The 20,888-nt window shown below is 37.8% G+C and overlaps 2 protein-coding genes across 3 annotated transcripts in view; one reads left to right on the plus strand and one right to left on the minus strand.

The window, feature by feature from the left end:
* The window catches only part of LOC142353115 (sodium/hydrogen exchanger 9-like), a 62,020-nt gene extending 56,892 nt beyond the window's left edge, over window positions 1-5,128 (minus strand). Inside the window, exon 1 of the mRNA XM_075405323.1 lies at window positions 4,873-5,128. Coding sequence (XP_075261438.1) covers window positions 4,873-5,119 — 247 coding nt within the window. The 5' untranslated portion in view covers window positions 5,120-5,128. The remainder of the gene's footprint in view (window positions 1-4,872) is intronic.
* Window positions 1-20,888, plus strand: part of LOC142353108 (MAP kinase-activated protein kinase 2-like) — a 256,806-nt gene that overhangs the window by 137,821 nt on the left and 98,097 nt on the right. The gene's annotated exons all lie outside the window — the stretch shown is intronic.

A 20,888-nucleotide genomic window follows, 5' to 3' on the forward strand; every position in this document is an offset into this window, starting at 1 on the left:
TGATAACTGTTAACAACTGATGTTTGCTTGATGCATTTCTTGTATTTAACAGACGTACCGTTTCTCCACCCATGAGAACGTGCTTGTACAATTCATGAGTCATTATCTGCCGCACGTCTCTGGTGACCCCTTCAGCTGTCTGTTTCGTATCACCTGTGAAAAGAATTATAAATGTTAGAAACCTGATAGCTGTAGCCCTATGCAACAAAACAGGTGGTATTAGAAGAAGTGAGCCATAACCTATTCCCGCTTATTTCTCTTGAAGCCTCGAACAAAAAAGTGGACGAATAAACAAAGAAACAATTACCTTCAAAAAGTTTGATCCAGTAGAGCTTTGGCAGGAGACCTACAAATTCTCTTAGAATTTCTTCTTAGCTTCCTAGCACTTTTGAGTGTTCAGCTGAACGTATGGAGCCCAGCCATTTGAATAGTTTGAACGCAAGCGCTTGATGAACTCTGGTTACTCCATCCCAAGCTCAACATAAACATACAACCTGAGTGTCTGATAATGCAGAGTATAATTAGCCTTTGGGAACAGAGTTATAATGAGTTTTGTACTCGAAGGAGAGGCACTCACCTGCGTCTGCTCAAGGAGTTCTTCTTGGTAGTCACTTAGCCAATATGCATCAAGTTTGTCACCTGTTGGTGGTAAGGGGAAGTCAGAGTGTAGATCGTGAAGATCGTCAGGATAGTCTAGGTCTACTTATACGATGTAGCCAACATCAAGGTCATCTTCAGTCTCTAGAATTTTGATTAGTTCAGGTTCAATTTCTGAATAACCATAACTGATCGTAATCAAGATCATTAAGTGGCAAGCAGAACTTTTCCATCACTCCACTATCTGGACTGTTTCCGTCGACCATTATAATGCAGGTTGAGGGCTTCTGTGCATCAAAACTTTTGCGATATTTGATGGCCACTAAAAATCTTTGATGGCCACTAAACGGAACTGATCCCTCCGCGGATCAAATTTTCTATCATGTCTAGGTGCTCGCGCTGGGTAAGCATCTTTGTCGGGGTTTTGCAAATTCGCAACATTGCGTCACCTGATAGATTGGATAAATTGTAGTACCGACAGCAATCCAAACCATATGTTTCGTAACAAACTTTTCGGAAACAGTACAACGGCTGCTAACAGAAAACGTCTGTTTGGAGATATATATCGTAATATTCGCCAACATAACTACATTGGAAGATTTTGAATACATCTACTGCGTGCTCGTATTCCTCCTCAGTTACAGTAACTTCAAACTGTTGAATACTGTTGGTCCTCAGAAAACGCGGAGGGAGCTCAGACTATGCCAGTTTGTCGATGTTGTCAATGTAGCCAAAAGGGAAGAAGCCTTTTTGCTTCAACTTGTCAACAGCATTTTCTGGCCATTTTTTAATGTGCTGCTTCAAAAGCTTTAACTCTTCTGATGGCAGGTTTTTAGTCAATGAACCAAGCGACTATGGCATGAAGCGAAAAGAATCTAGCAGAATCATATCGTATACAGGTCGTTCCTTATTATTTTTGTCCAACAGCATTTTGATAAAAACTTCGATTTCATGTGCAATATATTTCTCACCTGTGGTTGGAACTATTGTAATTTGGTTTTGCATATTGCTTCCTTGAAGTGAAAGTATTACGTGGTTGAGTTCATAGTTGGAAAGATTATGCGCAAAAATTGGGGTAAATTTCAAAAGTTACCGGTTGATGTTACATTCATTGTGGGCACAGTCAAGGAAGTCACCCGTGAAGTGACAATGGTCGAGCACTGTCGGGTTTTCGATTGGTTGACTTATGGCGATTCGCAACAGTTTTCAAGGTTAGATCTTGCGATTGTTGGTACATCGTCAAAGTATGTTTTGCTGTTTCTTGACATATTTTGTCAGCCAACTTCTCGAGCGATTCCACAAATTTCTGCATTACTCCGTGACTCCGTTCAAATTCAAAGTGAAATGGTTCATTTTGACCTTGCTTTATAAACAGTAAGGCATAGCTGCATGGTTATGCATTTTTATTGTCCTTGTTTCGGAAAACTGTGGATCGTTTCTACAGCTCATGACTGGCTCAATGATTGACTCGAGATCAAAAAAGCCAACCACTGGCTCAAACCAGCGAGCTTGTAGTTTTCTAAAGGTGAAATAAAATTTGTCTTCATCTGGAATTCTCACAAAAGCTGGCTTTTTCTGTTAACAAGATATATGTTTTTCCTATCATGTTTTCGAACTGCAGACATGGAAGCAATTCCTGCAGATGGTCGTCAGCTCGAGGAACTCTTTTCCGCACTTTGTGAACGGAAGGGGATCAGCTGTAATTTTTGAGGATTGAAATTTTTTCCCAATCTATCTAGAAAGAGGTAAACAAGCAATGCGTTTATACGTTATCCTAACTATCTTTTTTGAAAAAGGGGAAAAGCGTTACTCACCGAAAGACATTCACATAAACAAGGTTCAACCCCTCAAATCGACTCATGTGGTGAAATCCCATGGGCATGCTATACTGTCCAATTGGGTCTTTTGCAATTTTGTTTTCTGGTCCATATGTAAAATGGCTAATTATTTGTCGCGACGAGCTACCAGTTCGTACAAGTTGCGGTCCGTACTTTAAATATGCCGCAGTGAAGCAAAATAAAAGCAGTTTTCATCTTCCCTGTTTCTGATATTAAGGAGAGCTGACGTTGGGGTGAGCCTTTGTGGAAGAGCTAAGTAAGACTAACCTGTGGTTTTGATTTTACTGCACGGATTTCGATTTTCGTTATCTGATCCAGCGTCCAGACGCTAACATGAGATGCAAAGCTCTTAAGTGACAAGAGCATCTCTTCAACCATTTCTTAAAAAACTTTTGTACGCAATAACCCCCAAAGTCGACTCGTTCCATTTTTGACTGTACATGAATTGTTATCTTGTCTGATTTCATAGATGTAATCTGAGTCCTCAATCGGTTTTCTGAGTTGAATTGTAGCTCCAAATTGTAAATTTTGAGGATTCTGTTGCACACTTTGTCGAATATTGTTATTTACCTGCATGGCGTGTAGCAGGTCAATCTCGCTGATATCGTTAGTTGCTGATGTTGTTAGTCATCGATTAGTCTTCTTTGTCAGCAGTTGTTACGTTATCAGTTTGCTGTTCTGAACTAAAATGCATTGTAGATGGTTCTGTTTGTCGTTTTGAGTTTCTTCGCAGGAGAGATTATTGCTTTGCCGGAATCCGAATTTCTGGATTCTGCAAAATTTGTGAGACCCGTCATTGCTCTATTATAAACATATGGCGCGAAATCAACACGAATTTAAAGTTGACAAGTTCTTGTAAATATTGTCGACCCGGTTCAGCTTAAAGCTGAAACAGACGATGGCCTCTTGCTGCTTGGAACAGCTTACCTCTCGACTCTGAATTTTTTGTTAGATAACTGTCGCAGCTCAGTCTCAAATTTTTGGATTTTTGTCTAGCTTATAGGCACCATGCCGGAGAACACGTTCATAACACAGTTACTGAGAAGACAAATGAAGTCCAAATCGATAATCAGAACATTTTTCTTAGTTTTTGATTTCGAGTTATTGTTAAAGTATCAAAGCTTCAGCATACGCAAGCTTTTTTTCATTTGCTATTGGTGTGATAACTGCTTCCTGTGAAGGAATGTAGAAAATCGATGGTTCGGGTGCAATGATGTTTGATGAAAAGCGTAAGCCTTGAGCTGTTTTGGGATCCAGATCAATCACCAAATGCCCGTACGACTCAGCTGTTCGGAATTTATAAAAATCTGTAAGCAGTTGGAGACAATTCAACTGTTTCCCGAGATTTTATATCTGCTGAATATTAAGTGGCGACTTGAAGAGAACAATGTAAGTTGTGTTTAGGTCAATTGTACGAGACAACTTGCTCTGGTGAAACAAACTGTGCTTAACAAAAATAACAAGCAGTTTTCGATGTCGGCCAGATGTTGCAATTTTATAAATTCTTTATAGTTAAATATTTCTTTGCAAGAATTATCAAAAATCAAAAAACAGTTCGGTAATTTTTTCGTTATTTCAGATCCAGAAAATTTAATGAATTCGATATGCGGAAGCTGACGTTGTACATCCGTGAATGGTTCTTTGTATTCTTTACAAAAGTAGCAGACTTTTTTATAACGGGGATAAAATGTTAACCCTCGCACCATGTTGAACATGAGGTTAGTTTTTCCACATGCACTGGGTCCAACAATGGCCATAGAGGCCCTGTCATGCGTGAGAACAACTTTATTCATAATTTAGGATTGGCAGGATGTAATTACCTAGAGTTGAAAGCAGTGCAATCCAAAGTAACACGCCGCTATCAATTTCATCTACTTCTTGAAAATTAATTTAAAAAAACGGTTGGAATAGCTTTTTTTCATAGTCGGGAAAAAAACTTAGTAGGGATCAAAGGTAAAAGATTAATTTTTTACGTTGGCGCCCTCAGTTTCATGATTGATTGCTGGGCTTTTCCAAACCAACTGACTGGTTAAAATCCAATTATACCACAAAAGTTCGATCAGTTAGTGAAACAAATTTAGCTCAATCATAACAAAGAACTTTAATCATAGCAAACGATCATTACAAAAAGTACATGCGACTTAACCTGTTATGTACTCCGCAAAAAAGTTTAACGTTAATTGCAATTAATTCTAATTCCTGCAGATTACTTGTTTGCTTCGAATCCCAACTTCATTTCATTTATTAATTTTGGCTTTGGTATCTAATTTAATTTCCATCAGTTATTCCAGTTCCCTGTTTGCAACCTCCGTTCACATAATTTTCTGATGTAACACGAGATCTGTAAGGGAGGAAAAGATCATAAAACATTTACACCTGATGGAAATTTCACATTATCAACACCGTCAAAATAATTTTCCAAATACTTCAGACTTACCATATATGAGCGACAATCCCGTTTCGTGCACATAACGCCAAGACTTGTGCTTGAGAAACCATATTGAAAATAAAGTTATTATCAACAGAAAAGAAAAAATGAGCAGTGATAACGAATCGATTTTATGCGACCTCTCAGCCCATTCCTGGCGTCGAATTTCGAGCTCCTCTATATTGCTCTCATCAGCTGCACACGACAAACAGAAAAACAAAGAGAAAACTGCTAGAGCCGCATTCGATAGCTGCATCTCATGAACTCTTCTGAAACAAAAGAAAATACAGCTGGATGAACCCAGAACTCACCGCTGACGCATTTTATCGTGAATTATATCGGAACTGAGCTTTCACAGCGAAAACGGTGATAAATAATTGAACATTGAGCTTAACAATATCAACAGTTATGTGAGAAAATGCAACATTTTTAGCGAAACGTATTTACCTCATTCTGTTTGCGTTTTTGAACTCCGGATTATTAATGCTAACTTTAAAATCGGATTAAAGTTTCATTGAGTAATAAACATAATTCCAATCGCTCATCCGTTCGATCTTGAGATATGGATTTTTAATTGATGTTGTGAATGTTCTTAAGAAGTTTTGCTAGTTTTTCCACTTTCCTATTTTTTCAGAGCAAATAACCTAATTGCTAAGATATATTACTTAATAGGTCATTCCCCCTTTAGAAATTACATTTCATGGGCAATTCCGTTACGTGTAAGTTTGGATCCTTTAGACAGTCATAACAAGTTGATTTCCTGGGTGCCAACAGAGAACTAACTGGCAATTTCTTTCGAGGCAAAAGCTTTAAATTGTCAACTCCGTTCTACAGACCATTTAGACTAATTGTTGTGATAAACTTATTAGATATCAAATTCGTTTGCTATTGTTGTTGTTGTTGTTGGGGATTTTCAGCCACGACTGTGGCGACCCGGTCCCTGTCGTCTCAATTAAAAGATTGTCCGGTTGTTTCTACACGTTGAGCAGTCGCAGCCGATTTGCCACGTGCAGATGTTTGTTTCATGGACAAATCTCCACATGATCTCGAGAATGCGACTTTTTAGTCCTGTAGACTAGCAAAGATCTGTGTACTTGGCTAATCGATTGATGACTCGGCACGTTCTAAACACAAATTCGTTTCGTGCTCTCTCAGTTCGTCTCATCGGCAATTTGAAAATCTTGTGCTGTCGACTCTCTTCGTCCGGAATCTCTGGAAGAACCAGATCGCAGTTATCATCTTTTACTAGCTTCACAAGTAGCAATACGTCAGACAGTTGAAGAAACATGGGTAGTGGAAGAATATTCAGCAGTCTTAATTGGTTGAGATTGGTTCAGTTCTCTCTTTCCGGTGATCCATCTTAATACGTTTCATTGAAATCTTTCAAGTTCATTGAGATCTCTGTGTGACAGCGACACACAGTTAAAGCCGTACAGTAGAACCGGAAGAACGAATGATTTTTAAAGACCCAATTTTACGCTCATTCTGACTTTCGCATGCACATTTCTCCTCAACATATAAAGGACTCGGTTGGCCTTAAAAATTCTTGTGTCAACATGAATTCTCCAATAAATATCTTTTTCCACTGTCACACCAAGGTCTTTGATAGCTTGTTTGCTTTCAAGTTTCCCGCCAAGCAGCTTCATTTGATTCGAGACGCCTTGGAACTATATCTGCGAACAATTTTCCATTGCAAGATCAGTGTTATTTCGCCTTACCCATCTCTCTACTTCATGCAGGTCGTCCTGGAAAAAAGTATTTCTCGAGGACAACAACTTCAGATCACCAGCAAAAGGGAAGGGCTCTGCAAAGAACAGCACATCGGGAAGAGCGTTTATAAAAAAAGAACAGCAGAGGATCCAAAAGAGAGCCTTGCGGCACTCCACTTGTTACTTCTAGTACTTCAGAGCATACATTGTTCACTCGCACAAACTGCTTTCAATCCTTGAGGTAGTCGAACAGAATTTCCAGAAGACAATCGCCGATGCCAATATGGGCGACTTTCCTCAGCAGCACAAAAAGAGGGACTTTCTCAAAGGCCTTGGCAAAATCAGTATAAACAGCAACAATTTCGGTGGCGGAAATCTTGTCGATAGCCTTGTAACATCCGTGCACTGTTTACGGTTACGGTTTGGGTTGGATGTTATTCTTAAGCAATTTAAACCTCGGAGTTAATGAGAAAAATTTTCCAAGTTTCAGACTTGAATTTAATTGAACACATGTATATGCACAATCAGTTTAATACAAAGTTAGAACTATGGCTTGTAAATATTAGAAGTTTTGTGAAGATTAGAAATGTAAATCAAATAAAGAGAGGCAGCTCGATTGTGTAAGGTTTAGTTTTGAATATGCTCTTTGGTTTCAGTCCTATCAATGGTTAATTAATCTTCTGTTATTATTACCCATTTTATAGTGAACCATAATGTATGACATGCTCATAAATTACATATTAAACGCATAATTCGAAATTTTCACAAACAAATAGGAGAACAAAAAGAGATGGTTACTAATAGTAAACCGGATTTTAACAATATAGAGAAGGCATCATAAATAATGATGGGAATCATCATGGAATTTCAGCTTGACGGGACACGTCAAAGAATGTTTGTTCATGACGGGACTCGTCAAGCAGGTAAACCTGTTATCTGTTAGTTTAACTAACACGGACCCGTGCGGTAGAAAATAACCATGAGAAAATCCCATAGAGATTAACGAAAATGGGTAAAAATAACCTAACATTAATTAACCATTGACAGGTTTACTGGTTATGGCCCCCTGTGGCAGGAATAGAAGTTCATAAAAGTTTGGAGGTTGACTGAACGGGCTCTGCGCTTTGATCGCCTCCAGCCTCCTCTGTATGACCTTCTTTGAGGTTTGCTCTCTTTTTACTCTACCCCTTAGCTTTCTATTGTCTATCTCGGCATTCTCCATCTCCCGAGCTAAGCACTCCCGCTCGTCCACCAGAGCGATACATTCCCTTGTTTTTGTTTCGGCTACATTTGTAACCTCCTCCAACTCTTTCTTCAATGTTTCCACCTGCCTCCTGCAGGACTCCCGCTGATTCCCAGCGTATTCAAGTTGCCGTTTGGTCTCCAGCAATTGATCACCTAATCTTTGACTTTCAACCTTTAACTGCCGGAGCTCCTCTTCAAGCCGAGCCCAGGCTGTTTCCAGCATTTCGCTGTTGTCAATCTTCTTTTGTTGTTCCTCGATTCTGTTTTGCATCTCACTTAACTCCCCAACGCTAATTGCGGCTCTATCCACTATATTGGGAGGTTGCAGCTGCGTCAGTAGCACCACGTACCTTTTGTTTGAGGTTACTCCAACAATCCGATACACTTGGTGCCTGACTATCGACCTGACCTCGAACAACTCGGGTAGATAGTAGCAAAAATCACCGACTTTTGGTTCTGCCATTCCTACATATCATACACGTATATTAGTCTAATGTATCATTCTCAATTTCTGCTATATCTGGTACAGATTTTGCCTTTTAGTCTTTTATAACTACGATGTTTGTTTCACCATCACACCGTTCGACTGTCCATTTTCTTGTCATTAATTGTTCCTTTGTACGTTGTTTTAGATGATGAAAAAAACCTAGTTCCCCCATTGGGTTAATGGGTTGCAGTGCAATTACAGGTTTGGTTCCACTGCGTAGCATGTCGATTGAAAGAAACACGCGTACCAAACAAAATATGATTTTAGATCCAATAAAAATAGTCCTCAAACTGATGGCTATTTCCCTGGCCACATGCCAGATTTGTTTCACTTCATTACCCAAGTATTCAAAAATCAACAATTCATGCCACTGATTATTGTACTTTAAGTCCGTGTTGAAATACTCTAGAGTCCCATGCTCATATAAACCTCCTTGTCCCAGAAAAACTTCTCTTCCGGTTATCGTCTTTCTCGAATGCCTTAACCTTTGGGCCCTTTTGCTAAGTTCCAGGTCCTTGTCATTGAAAAACCCTTCCATTGGCGCCGAAGTTGACCAATTGACTTTAACTCTATAATTAGGCATATCATTGGGTTTTTCAATTAATTGTATTCTTCGCCCATATAATATCCATGACCCATTTTGCAATTCAAGAGCGTTCGGGTACATGGGGTTGCAATTAATCAGTGTGAAATTTCTATAGAATACTCTAGAAATGGGTCCGTGTATCTAATTACTTCTGAGGTATTGTCAGAAAACACCCTAACTGGCACTTCCTCCGTACAAAACTGATTTTCGACAACATGTACGATTACTTTAGCGCACCTATGAACATAAATTATTCCTCCCGCTCTTTCTGCGTGTGTACCCAGAGCGTTTTGTTGACTTAAGAAAATTTGGTGTGAATTTCCGTTAATTGATGTCGTTAGAATCATAGCTCTGTGCAGTTTTTCTATGTGACAATTTAAAAACTCTATTTGTTTCAGGTTTTCAAACATGCCTCCAAAATCCCACACAAAAAATTGATCGAGTTTTATGTCCCTGAGATCTGTCTCAGATATATCTGTTGTTGAAAAATTTTGTTCCGTGGCGGTCAACTTTTCCGTTGTGTAAAACAAATTTCTATGGTTTGTTTCAAAAAGCAGAAAATTGTCTATATATTTTGTCTCGTTTTTCAACTGGACAACAAAATTTCTTTTTCTGTCTAATTTGCTCGTCAAGTACTTTTTGTTTCCAGCGCGGACTATTTTTGCTGTTACCGAGTCTGAAAATTGAACGATCGTTAAGATGTTCGGTTTTTTGTCTTGGTCAACTAGATATTGTACTGAATCTATTTCAAATGTGTCTCCTTGATATAACAAGGTCTGCTCTTGCTTCAAAGGGTCTTTACAATATAACCATGTTCCTTCATTTGCTTCCCTAGTTTCAATGAACAAATTCCCCATGAAAATTTCAGCATTTATCATGATGTTACCTTTTTGTGTTTCACCTTTTGGGTTGATCCAATCCACGGGGTAGACATAATTCACTCCTTTCTCATCTCCGCCTTTCATGAAAGTTTTTGATATCTTCTGAACAAATTCAGCGTCGGTTCGGTCAACATTCATCTCGTTGAGGACTCTTTGGGAGCATTGAATTCAAAATCACCAAGACCCGGTAACCGCGCTTTGTGGCCCTGCCATAGATTTTGACAGACTAACTCTTCTATTGGGTAAAACGTTTGAATTATTTGTGATTTTTCGTTTAGGTAAGTTGCGTCGTCATACCAACTAATTTTTTTTCAGCACAGTTACCGTATATGCAGCCCTGTACATGCAGTATTTTAGATTACTCATGCTGCTTTTGGCGTAGATCAGTCCTCCTTTGTTTACCTGCTCCTCATTTATATGTGACGTTTCACAATTTGTCGGTTCCGTCATTGCAAATTTCTGCGTCTGTAGAATGCTCTCAAAATTATACCCCACAATCTCCAAGGGTTGTGAAAAACCTAATATGCTAACCAACTGAAGAAGTTTCCAGTTCAGCTGCACGATCCAATGTGGGTTCCACGCCCTCTGCATTTTGTCGTATCACCTTTTTAAAAAGTACATCATTTTCAAATTTTTCATCTGCATCGTTATCCTTGAATAAAAAATAGTCTTTCAGTTTCCGTGGTCTTGTTATTCCCGACGCACTTCTTGTTTGATATCGTCGTTCGGCGACATTTTGCGAAGTAGAAGCCGTGCTCCTATTCGCAAAATTCTTCGCCTTCACTCCTTTCGGATGTTGACACCAGACTATCCCGCTTCTGCTGTGTGGCTGCTTTTGTTGCAGGTATCTTTGTGCTTCTGCTCTTATTGTTGGTGTTAGTGTTTATTGATTCTCTTGTACTCCCACCCATAGGTGTTTGAAACAATTCGTTTTTGACTGTCTCATTGTGAGTTCAGTATTAGGATTAACTTGACTAATATTTCCTTCAGTTTGAACTTCTCTTCTTTCTGTGTCATTCAATTTTGGGGTCACCACTTCAATTTCCACAAAATCATTGTCCTCCGTAAAATCGTTTTGTGTTATTCTCGGTTCAATCTATCCCTTCTTAGGTTCTTTTTTATCAGTGGTAGCTTTTCTACTGTTAAAACGTTTGAGTCAATCGTAGTGGACCTTTTGTTGTTTTTTTGTTTTTACATCCTCAATAACAAAGTTCAGATCGTTTATTATTTTACGTATTACCTGCGGTCCGCTGTAAAAGGATTTAAATTTTTTTGTTCGGCCATTTTTTATTGTGGGGTTGAACGCCATTACTAAATCACCTACTTCATATTGTGGTCCAAATGTGCTACGGTCATAGTAGGTTTTTTGTCTTTCTTGCTCCACATCCATGCTTTCCCGTACCAGCTCATGGCACGTTTGTAGTTCGTCTTTCAAGCAACCAACTTAATCACTCAGAGTTGGGTAGATTTTGGTTTGTATTGTTTAATACATGCAATCAATCGGCAGCGCGCATGATCTTCCAAAAAGGAGGTAAAAGGGGCTGTACTTCGTAACAGTGTGAATTGATGATCTGTACGCCATCATTACTAGCGGAAGGTAGTCGCTCCAGGTGTTGTGATGTTCACCCACATATTTTGCAAGACTCTCTTCGATTGTGCGATTGGTGCGCTCTATCATTGCGTTTCCTTGAGGGTGATAAGCTGTTGTTGAAGTCCTGTTAATTCCCAGCTCTTTACACTTCTTCTTGAAAAGATTCGACATAAAATTACTGTCCTTGTCGCTACGAAGATTTACCGGACAACCAAACCTTGCAACCCATACGTTTACCACAAATGCCTTAGCTACCGTTGAAGCTTCTTGGTTGCTCATGGGAACTGCTTCATACCATTTTGTAAACTGATCTCCAATTAACAGAATGTATTTGTTTCCGCTGGACTCGGGTAAAGGTCCCATAATGTTTAAGGCAACTTGCTAGAACGGATGACTTGGTTTCCACGTTGTCAGGTTGTGTATGTGTTTCTGGTGTGGAGATTTCTTTTGACAGCATTCTTCGCAAGAACTTACCCACTCGTGGACATCTTTTTTCATCCCGGGCCAGTAGAATCGTTCTCGAACCCGATCAAATGTCTTTGCCATACCAAAGTGTCCTCAATGTTCATGAAGGAAAGGTAAAATTTCTTTTAAAAGTGATCTCTGAAGGACTATTTGTGTTAAGTTATTAAATTCGTCAATACGTGTCTGTCTCTTGATTAGATCATTTTCAATCCGTAAGTTTCTGAAATCAGTCCAAAGTTTCCACAGTGCCCTAGAGGCTCCTGCCATGTGTTTTCTTTGAGGGCGTTTCCCGTTATCAATCAAGTTTCTCAGTATAATGAGGTCGGCTGCATTATTCTGATGTTCAACCAGTTTTTCAACAGATTTCCCTAGTCCAATGGACCAGAGATTTTTTTCTTCCGTATTTATTTGGTCCACTTGATCGCAGTCTTTGACTTGGTCTTCAGTCTGTGGAGCTCTCGACAGACAGTCCGCGTGAGGGATCTTTTTTCCGCTTCGTGTTTGATTTCAAAGTCAAACTGTCCGAGCTTTTCTATCCATCGGGCCAATAATCCGTCTGGTTCGTTAAAACTATATAACCACGTGAGGGCCCTAGGGTCAGTAACAATTAACAATTTTCTTCCCAAAAGATAATTTCTGAAGTGTTGAGTAAAATAAACTATTGCAAAAAGTTCTCGTTTTGTCGCAGAATAGTTTCGTTGACTTTTTCGTTTTGCTTGCGTATGCAATAACTCTTTCACCCCATTGTTGTCTTTGGGAAATAAGTGCGCCAATTCCAAACAAAGAGGCGTCGGTGGTTAACGTATAGGGATCCGTGTCATTCGGATAACCCAAAATTGGTGCTTTCTGTAAAGCTTGTTTTAGTTGTTCAACTGCTGATTCACATTCCTTGCTCCATGTAAAACGTTCTTTTTTGTTTAATAGCTTAAAAAGTGGCTCTGCTATTTTTCCGAAATCTTGTATGAATCTTCTGTAAAAGCCTACTATTCCTAATATAGCTCTCAATTCTTTTATTGTTCGTGGGCGTTTCATTTTACTGACTGCCGCTACTTTCTCCGGATCCACTTCTACGTCTTTATTTGATACAATGTGTCCCAGGAAATGAATTTTTTCCTGAAAAAACCTGCTTTTTGAGCCTTTTGTTTTCAATCCAGCGTCTTTATGTCGCCCAAGTACGAGATCTGGGCGATTGAAATGCTCCTCAAAGGATCTACCGAAGATTATTATGTCATCCATGTATACTAAAGCCACTTCGTAGGAGAGTACCGACGTGATCAATTCCATTAAAATTTGGAAAGCTCCTGGCGCTGACGCCAAACCCATGGATAGTCTCTTCCATTTTTAGAGTCCCATTGGAGTTACAAAAGCTCTCACGTTCTGTGACGTTTCATCGAGTGCCATTTGAAAATATCCCGATGTCAAATTGATATTGGAAAAGAAACAATTTCCGTCTAGAGAATCAATAACGTCATTTACTCTTGGTAGCGGCCAACTGGTTTTCTCGATTTGTTTATTCAAACCTCTTTAATCTACAACTAGTCTGTAGCTGCCATCTTTCTTCTTCACCAATATTGATGGTGCTGCCCAATACGAATGGGCTGGTTCAATTTATTTTTATCCTCTAGATCTTCGACAATTTTTTTCATTGCTTTTCTTTTATCAAAGCTCAGACTGCAATAACTTCTTCTGAATGGCTGTGCATCTTTGTTGAGTTTAATCTGGTGTTTAATTTTGTCACAATATCCTAAGTCATTCGAGTTTCGTAAGAAGACTTGTTGATGTCTCGTGAACAATTCCTGTACTTTCTCCTTCTGCTGGTCATTTAGTTTAGAACCTTCCAAGCTTGCGTGTTTTCCCATTTGAAAAGTTTCCAATGTTTTTGGCTTATTTTTATTTGTGAAAAATCCATTCACAACTAAGTTCTGTTTGTTTTCAAAGTAAGTTCCCACTTTTGTGCTTTTATACACGCTTTTATACTCCGTTGGGTAAGTTTTCAAAGCCAACTGCTTTAAATCTCCCAGAAAATCTGTCAGTTTTTCTCCTGGTTGACGCATGCGGCGAGCTAGCCGTTACCGGAAAACGACTGGTTTTCGCTGTAGTGTTCTCGAAAGGCTTTCACGCATTCATCATAATTTTCTCGTGTAGCTCGCGGTAGAGTGCGATAGCACTCTATGGCAGATTTTTGTAGCCTAAGTGCAACGTAATGCCGCCGTTCATCAACTTCGCGAGCCGGATCTCCTTCAGTTCTTATCCACTTCTGTAGTTCCGCTAATAGCTCAAAATGCGTCACGTAACTTTCCAAGTCGTTTGAACCGGTAAATGCTTCCGGTAATAGCATTCTAGAGGTTGAGCCCGTTGGCATTTTTTTTGTTCCCCTACTTGTATGGTGCCCTTTTAAAACATTATTAAGTTGTTGAAATTAAGAGTTTCTATAAAATAATTATCAAGTAGATCGTCACTGGAAGGTGTTTTCTATTTTCATCTTTGAATTTCTATAGCACTCTCTTTTTTTTAATGTTTAAAAACTTTTGTTTATAAAAATCTAACGCTTATTTCAATACTGTATTTCTTTTTTTTTTACTAATTTATTTATTTTTTATATATTTTTAAGGAAGTTTTAATTTATAGTCTTATAGACGACTGTCCCACCTAATTTTTTTTATTTTAATATGATTCCGGCTGAACTCCGATTTTCCTTGTTTTATTGATGTTTTTAATATATTTTCTTTTCTATTTACGACAAGGATGATATTAGTTGCTTTAATTTTCTTTTACTTTACCCTGCTTATTGTTACCTGATCATTTTTTTTCGCTTTATTTTCTCTCTTTTTTTATTGGTAGTTTCCGAAAAAGTCAATATATATATTTCAGCAACTGTTTCAATTGATTTGACAACGCGACTATCTTGCACTGTTTTTTCCGATGGTTATGCCGCTCGTTTTCTAAAAAGTCAAATTAGCAACTAAGGTCACAAGAAAAATAATATTTCCTATACTAAGACGAATTACGCAGTGGCGATCAGTTTCAATTACGAACGAAAAAAACAAGACAGAACTCTTTATTTCTACTTACTTGGTGTGATGCGGTCTTTCCTTACAGGGAAGTTTCTGTCTCTACCAACGAGTAAAAGATAGCACCACGCGAGTAAATTCTCACTTGTTTTCCTGCGACTGATGTCCTGTAACTGATGTCCTCCGCTTTGGCTTCTGCAATTGATTCTCAAAAAAATTGGTGGAAATTTTCTGGTAATTGAAGATTTGTTATCCCAAATCTTTGTGTTTGTTTCGAGAATAGTTCGATTCTCGGAGTTTTTGGAGTTAAAGTGCTTTTTATTTGCGTCTCCCTGCCGACAAATTTGTTAACGATTTTAAATTGTTAACTTTCCTTTAAATCTGTTATTCTTAAGCACTTTAAAGGATGTTATTCTTAAGCACTTTAAACCTCGGAGTTACTGAGGAAAATTTTCCAAGTTTCAGACTTGAATTTAATTGAACACATGTATATGCACAATCAGTTTAATACAAAGTTAGAACTATGGCTGAGACTTCGTACCATCTGGGCCATGAGAGTTCGAGATATCTAAGGACGATAAAAATTCACTGATTTGCCTCTTCGGGATGCAAAAATTTGTCAATGTTGGGTTTTTATTTCTAATATCTTCAATACTGAAGTTTGATATTGACGAAAAAAATGAATGGAAAAATTGATTAAACAAATTTCCTTTTCCGCTTATATCAGAGCATTTGACATTTCACCTCAACGTTAATTTAGGAAGGGATGAGAACGTCGAGTCAAAAGTTTTCTGACTTTTCAACCTTTTCATCAGATTTGAAATAAACGCTGTGATACAAGGTGAACGGGATTGTCGATGTTTTGTTCGTAGCGGTACAGAAAGTTTAATGACCGGTTAGAAAGAAAGAATAGAATTCTTCACTGGTGTTTTCAATGTTAGTAAAACATTTGGGTTGGAATGAGTTTGACAATAGATAAGAATTTAATTCAATAAAATCAGCACCCCGAAGATGTGAAATAATTCAAACACAAGTTTTGCAACTTGAACGGGACATTCAACCGAAAGGTGAATTGCTTGGTGATCCGAGCAATCATAGACAAAGGAGACATTTTGGTTTCATTTCAGTGAACTGTGCTCAACGAGTCGGATAAAAGCTGGATAGCCGTTGAGTTCTAAGGATTTTAGATCCAATTCATGGTTCAGTCAGATCCAGATTCAATACAGAACAGAAACAGCTTACCCAATATCCAAATAACGTTATTTTTTTTTGTACATACGGGGACTGATTACAGTGGTAATCAGCGGAGAATTAGGACTGATTAATTAAAGATGACAGATTAATAAAAGATTACAGGACTGATTAATAAATGATGGCAAGCTCTCCAAAAGGAACGTGCTGAACGACCCGATCAAATTCACTATATCAGATTTAATAGAGTAGTCACTCGCGTGCGCACACCGGAGAATTGACTAAGTCGATCATTGAAAATTGCCTTCTGGAACAGCGAAGTTACAAGGGATACCACCAAATACGCTGAATTTGCTAATATGGATATAGTTATGCTAGTCGAGACATTAAGCACAAAAGACCTAAACATACCAAATTTTCGTTGTAGCACAGTCGAAGCAACAAAGGTTAGCCGAGGGAGACCAAAAGGTGGACCATCAGTAGCACTCCACCAGAAACTCATAGACAACAGCGTGGTGGTCTCCGAATCGAACCATAGCATTACTTTAGTTTAGCTCATACGCCTTATGTTTTTATAGTAGTAGTAGTAGTAGTAGTAGTAGTAATAGTAGTAGTAGTAGTAGTAGTAGTAGTAGTAGTAGTAGTAGTAGTAGTAGTAGTAGTAGTAGTAGTAGTAGTAGTAGTAGTAGTTGTAGTAGTAGTAGTAGTAGTAGTAGTAGTAGTAGTAGAAGTAGTTGTTGTAGTAGTAGTAGTAGTAGTAGTAGTAGTAGTAGTAGTAGTAGTAGTAGAAGTAGTAGTAGTAGTAGTAGAAGTAGTAGTAGTAGTAGTAGTAGTAGTAGTAATAGTAGTAGTAGTAGTAGTAGTAGTAGTAGTAGTAGTAGTAGTAGTTGTAGTAGTAGTAGTAGTAGTAGTAGTAGTAGTAGTAGTAGTAGTAGTAGTAGTAGTAGTAGTAGTAGTAGTATTAGTAGTAGTAGTATTCAGGAACATTCAGGACATTCAGGAAATCACTTATATGTAAATCGCACCTTATTTTGGATGCTAGTGTAGTATTTTTTCTAGAGTCCAAAATGAAATTTTTTTTACAAAACGTGGAAAAAGAGCGCTTATAAGTTATGCAAAACAAAAAAAATTCACTTTCAAAAATTTTCTTAGAAAGTAGTAGGGTCAAACTTTAGGGTCATCTTACAAAAATTTTTCGGTCCCAACGCCAATTTAAAATCCAATATTTTAAATTGTCATTCAATATTTCCGGTAGTAGTAAGTAAATTTACTTGGGGAATTTCAAATCTCAAGGCAGTTTTTTTGCACATTCGGATCTAACCACTGCCTCAGTTGATCATTTTTTTAAAGCAAATGGTCACACTAAAACTTAACAATATTGCCATTAGGCATCGCGAACCAGCACTGCTAAATTAAATCCAACATAAATTTTTCCAAATACGCCTAATTTGCTCCTCGATTCAACCACCCAATTCAATCTGATGGATTCGCACCGCGAATCAGCACTGCTAAATTAAATCTATCATAAATTTTTTAAATAAGCCTGGTGCGCTCAGCGATTCAGACTTTTAATTCAATCTGATAGATTTGCACCGTGAATCAGCACTGCTAACCTAAATAAGATCAGACATTTGCGCTGCAAAATCCAAAACTAAATAAGATCGGTGAAGCAGTTCGGAAAGATTTCAGAATGGTATGAAATATTTTTCTTGTAAATATAAAATGTAAACTAAACATGTATAAAATCTAACGTATAGAACAAGAAAGACTCTAATCGGAATAAAATGGGAATCAAATTTAAAGTTAATTCCGTATATGGTAACTTTCGTTCCAAAAGTATATATATAAACATCTGATCGATTTGCATCGCGAATACAAACAATTTCAACTGACTAAAAACAAGACTGATTCGCACTGCGAATCAGTCTTATTTACGAATTAGTTAGACTACAGTACGGTTCAGTGGCAGAATATTTGCCTGCCACGGCAGAGACCGAATAAATGTTTAGATACGCTGTTTTTGCGTCGCGAAAGATTGATCTGATTTAGATACCGTTTTTGCGGGGCGAATGACTGATCTGATTTGGATATAGTTTTTTCTATGATAGCTGTACAGTCAGCATTTGGTAAAAGGACAACAGAATGTAGTATAAGATTAGTCATCCAATATTTTCACAATATTGACTCGTTTTGATGCGCGAATGCAAGTAATGTTTACATAAAATATGCTGATTTATTATAATTTCTGAACAAAAGTTACCATAAACGGAATTAACTTTAAAATTGAGCCGATTTTAATCCGATTAGAGTCTTTAATTGCATATGTTTAATTGCATATATTATACTTTACAAGAGAAATAGGATTCTTTTCGTTTGTGCCCCCCCACAGTACGCTATGCGCCCCCCAACTACAGAGCACGTGCCATTACATAGTAAATCATCATGTGTTATTATCATACCCTGCATTGTTTGATATGGTATTAGATTTGATAACGTTGCTGACTTATTTGCACCATTCGCAAATGGTTGATTTGATTTAGATACGGTTTCTGCAACGCAAATCACTGATCTGATTTAGATACGGTTTCTGCGCGCGAATGTCTGATCTGATTTTTAGATACGGTTTTTTCGGCGCGAATGCGTGATCTGATTTTTAGATACGGTTTTTGAGGCGCGAATCACTGATCTGATTTAGATACCGCTTTTGCGGCGCGAATGCCTAATCTGATTTTAAGATACGGTTTTTGCGGAGCGAATCACTGATCTGATTTAGATACGGTTTTTGCGGCGCGAATCACTGATCTGATTTAGATACGGTTTTGCGGTGCGAAGGGCTGATCTGATTTTTAGATACGGTTTTTGCGACGCGAATGTCTGATCTGATTTAGATACGGTTTTTGCGGTGCGAATGGTTGATCTGATTTTAGATACGGTTTGTGCGGCGCGAATGCTTGATCTGATTTTTAGAGACGGTTTTTGTGGCGCGAATCACTGATCTGATTTAGATACGGTTTTTCCGGCGCGAATGCTCGGTTTGATTTTTAGATACGGTTTTTGCGGGAGGAATCAAAGATCTGATGTTGCTATATAGCACTTACTATGTAAGAAAATAGCACGTGCGCCTGAGGTTCATAAAAGATTTATGCTCACTAAGCTGGGGGGGGGGGGGTTGGCGAAACAGAAGAGATCCAAAATTTACAATAGTAACATAATTAATACGTAATAGTAAAAAGATCTGTTTTGTGCTATAAGTCTCAACAAGGAGGCTCCGTAATGTGCGTTCGCACATACAGTTCCGACCCAGCTCATCTGCATTTTAGATGAATTTGCAAGGACACGATAGAAAAAAAGAGCATAATAGTTCTATCCAACTTCCCCCATTATAGATTTTCCTTAAAGCCACCGAATGCCTGATCTGATTTAGATACGGTTTTTGCGGCGCGAAAGCTTGATCATACTTTTAGATAAGGTTTTTGCGACGCGAGTGCCTGATCTGATTTAGATACGGAATTTGCGACAAGAATGACTTGTTTGGTATAGATTTGAGTTTTTGCGACGCGATTAGCTAAATAAAACGCGATTGCCTAAACAAAACTTGATTGCATAAAAAAAATTTATATATCAGGTTGACCATAGCCTGACCGATTTTGGCTGCAATGATGGTACCACGTGAAATTTTCAGACGCAAAATGTGGCGATAGTCACTAAAGAAAAAGTGGAGAGTAATAACAAAAAGGGGAGTAATGTGTATATATATATATATATATATATATATATATATATATATATATATATATACTTTAGTTTAGCTCATACGCCTTATGTTTTTATAGTAGTAGTAGTAATAGTAATAGTAGTAGTAGTAGTAGTAGTAGTAGTAGTAGTAGTAGTAGTAGTAGTAGTAGTATAGTAGTAGTAGTTGTTGTAGTAGTAGTAGTAGTAGTAGTAGTAGTAGTAGTAGTAGTAGTAGTAGTAGTAGTAGTAGTAGTATTAGTAGTAGTAGTATTCAGGAACATTCAGGACATTCAGGAAATCACTTATATGTAAATCGCACCTTATTTTGGATGCTAGTGTAGTATTTTTTCTAGAGTCCAAAATGAAATTTTTTTTACAAAACGTGGAAAAAGAGCGCTTATAAGTTATGCAAAACAAAAAAAATTCACTTTCAAAAATTTTTTGGAAAGTAGTAGGGTCAAACTTTAGGGTCATCTTACAAAAATTTTTCGGTCCCAACGCCAATTTAAAATCCAATATTTTAATTTGTCATTCAATATTTCCAGTAGTAGTAAGTAAATTTACTTGGGGAATTTCAAATCTCAAGGCAGTTTTTTTGCACATTCGGATCTAACCACTGCCTCAGTTGATCATTTTTTTTAAAGCAAATGGTCACACTAAAACTTAACAATATTGCCATTAGGCTTCGCGAACCAGCACTGCTAAATTAAAATCCAACATAAATTTTTCCAAATACGCCTAATTTGCTCCTCGATTCAACCACCCAATTCAATCTGATGGATTCGAACCGCGAGTCAGCACTGCTAAATTAAATCTATCATAAATTTTTTAAATAAGCCTGGTCCGCTCAGCGATCAGACTTTTAATTCAATCTGATAGATTTGCACCGCAAATCAGCACTGCTAACCTAAATAAGATCAGACATTGCGCTGCAAAATCCAAAACTAAATAAGATCGGTGAAGCAGTTCGGAATGGATTTCAGAATGGTATAAAATATTTTTCTTGTAAATATAAAATGTAAACTAAACATGTATAGAATCTAACGTATAGAACAAGAAAGACTCTAATCGGAATAAAATGGGAATCAAATTTAAAGTTAATTACGTATATGGTAACTTTCGTT

Source organism: Convolutriloba macropyga, chromosome 14 (assembly GCF_964194025.1).
Source record: "Convolutriloba macropyga chromosome 14, txConMacr16.3, whole genome shotgun sequence".
NCBI classification, from domain to species: Eukaryota; Metazoa; Xenacoelomorpha; order Acoela; family Convolutidae; genus Convolutriloba; species Convolutriloba macropyga.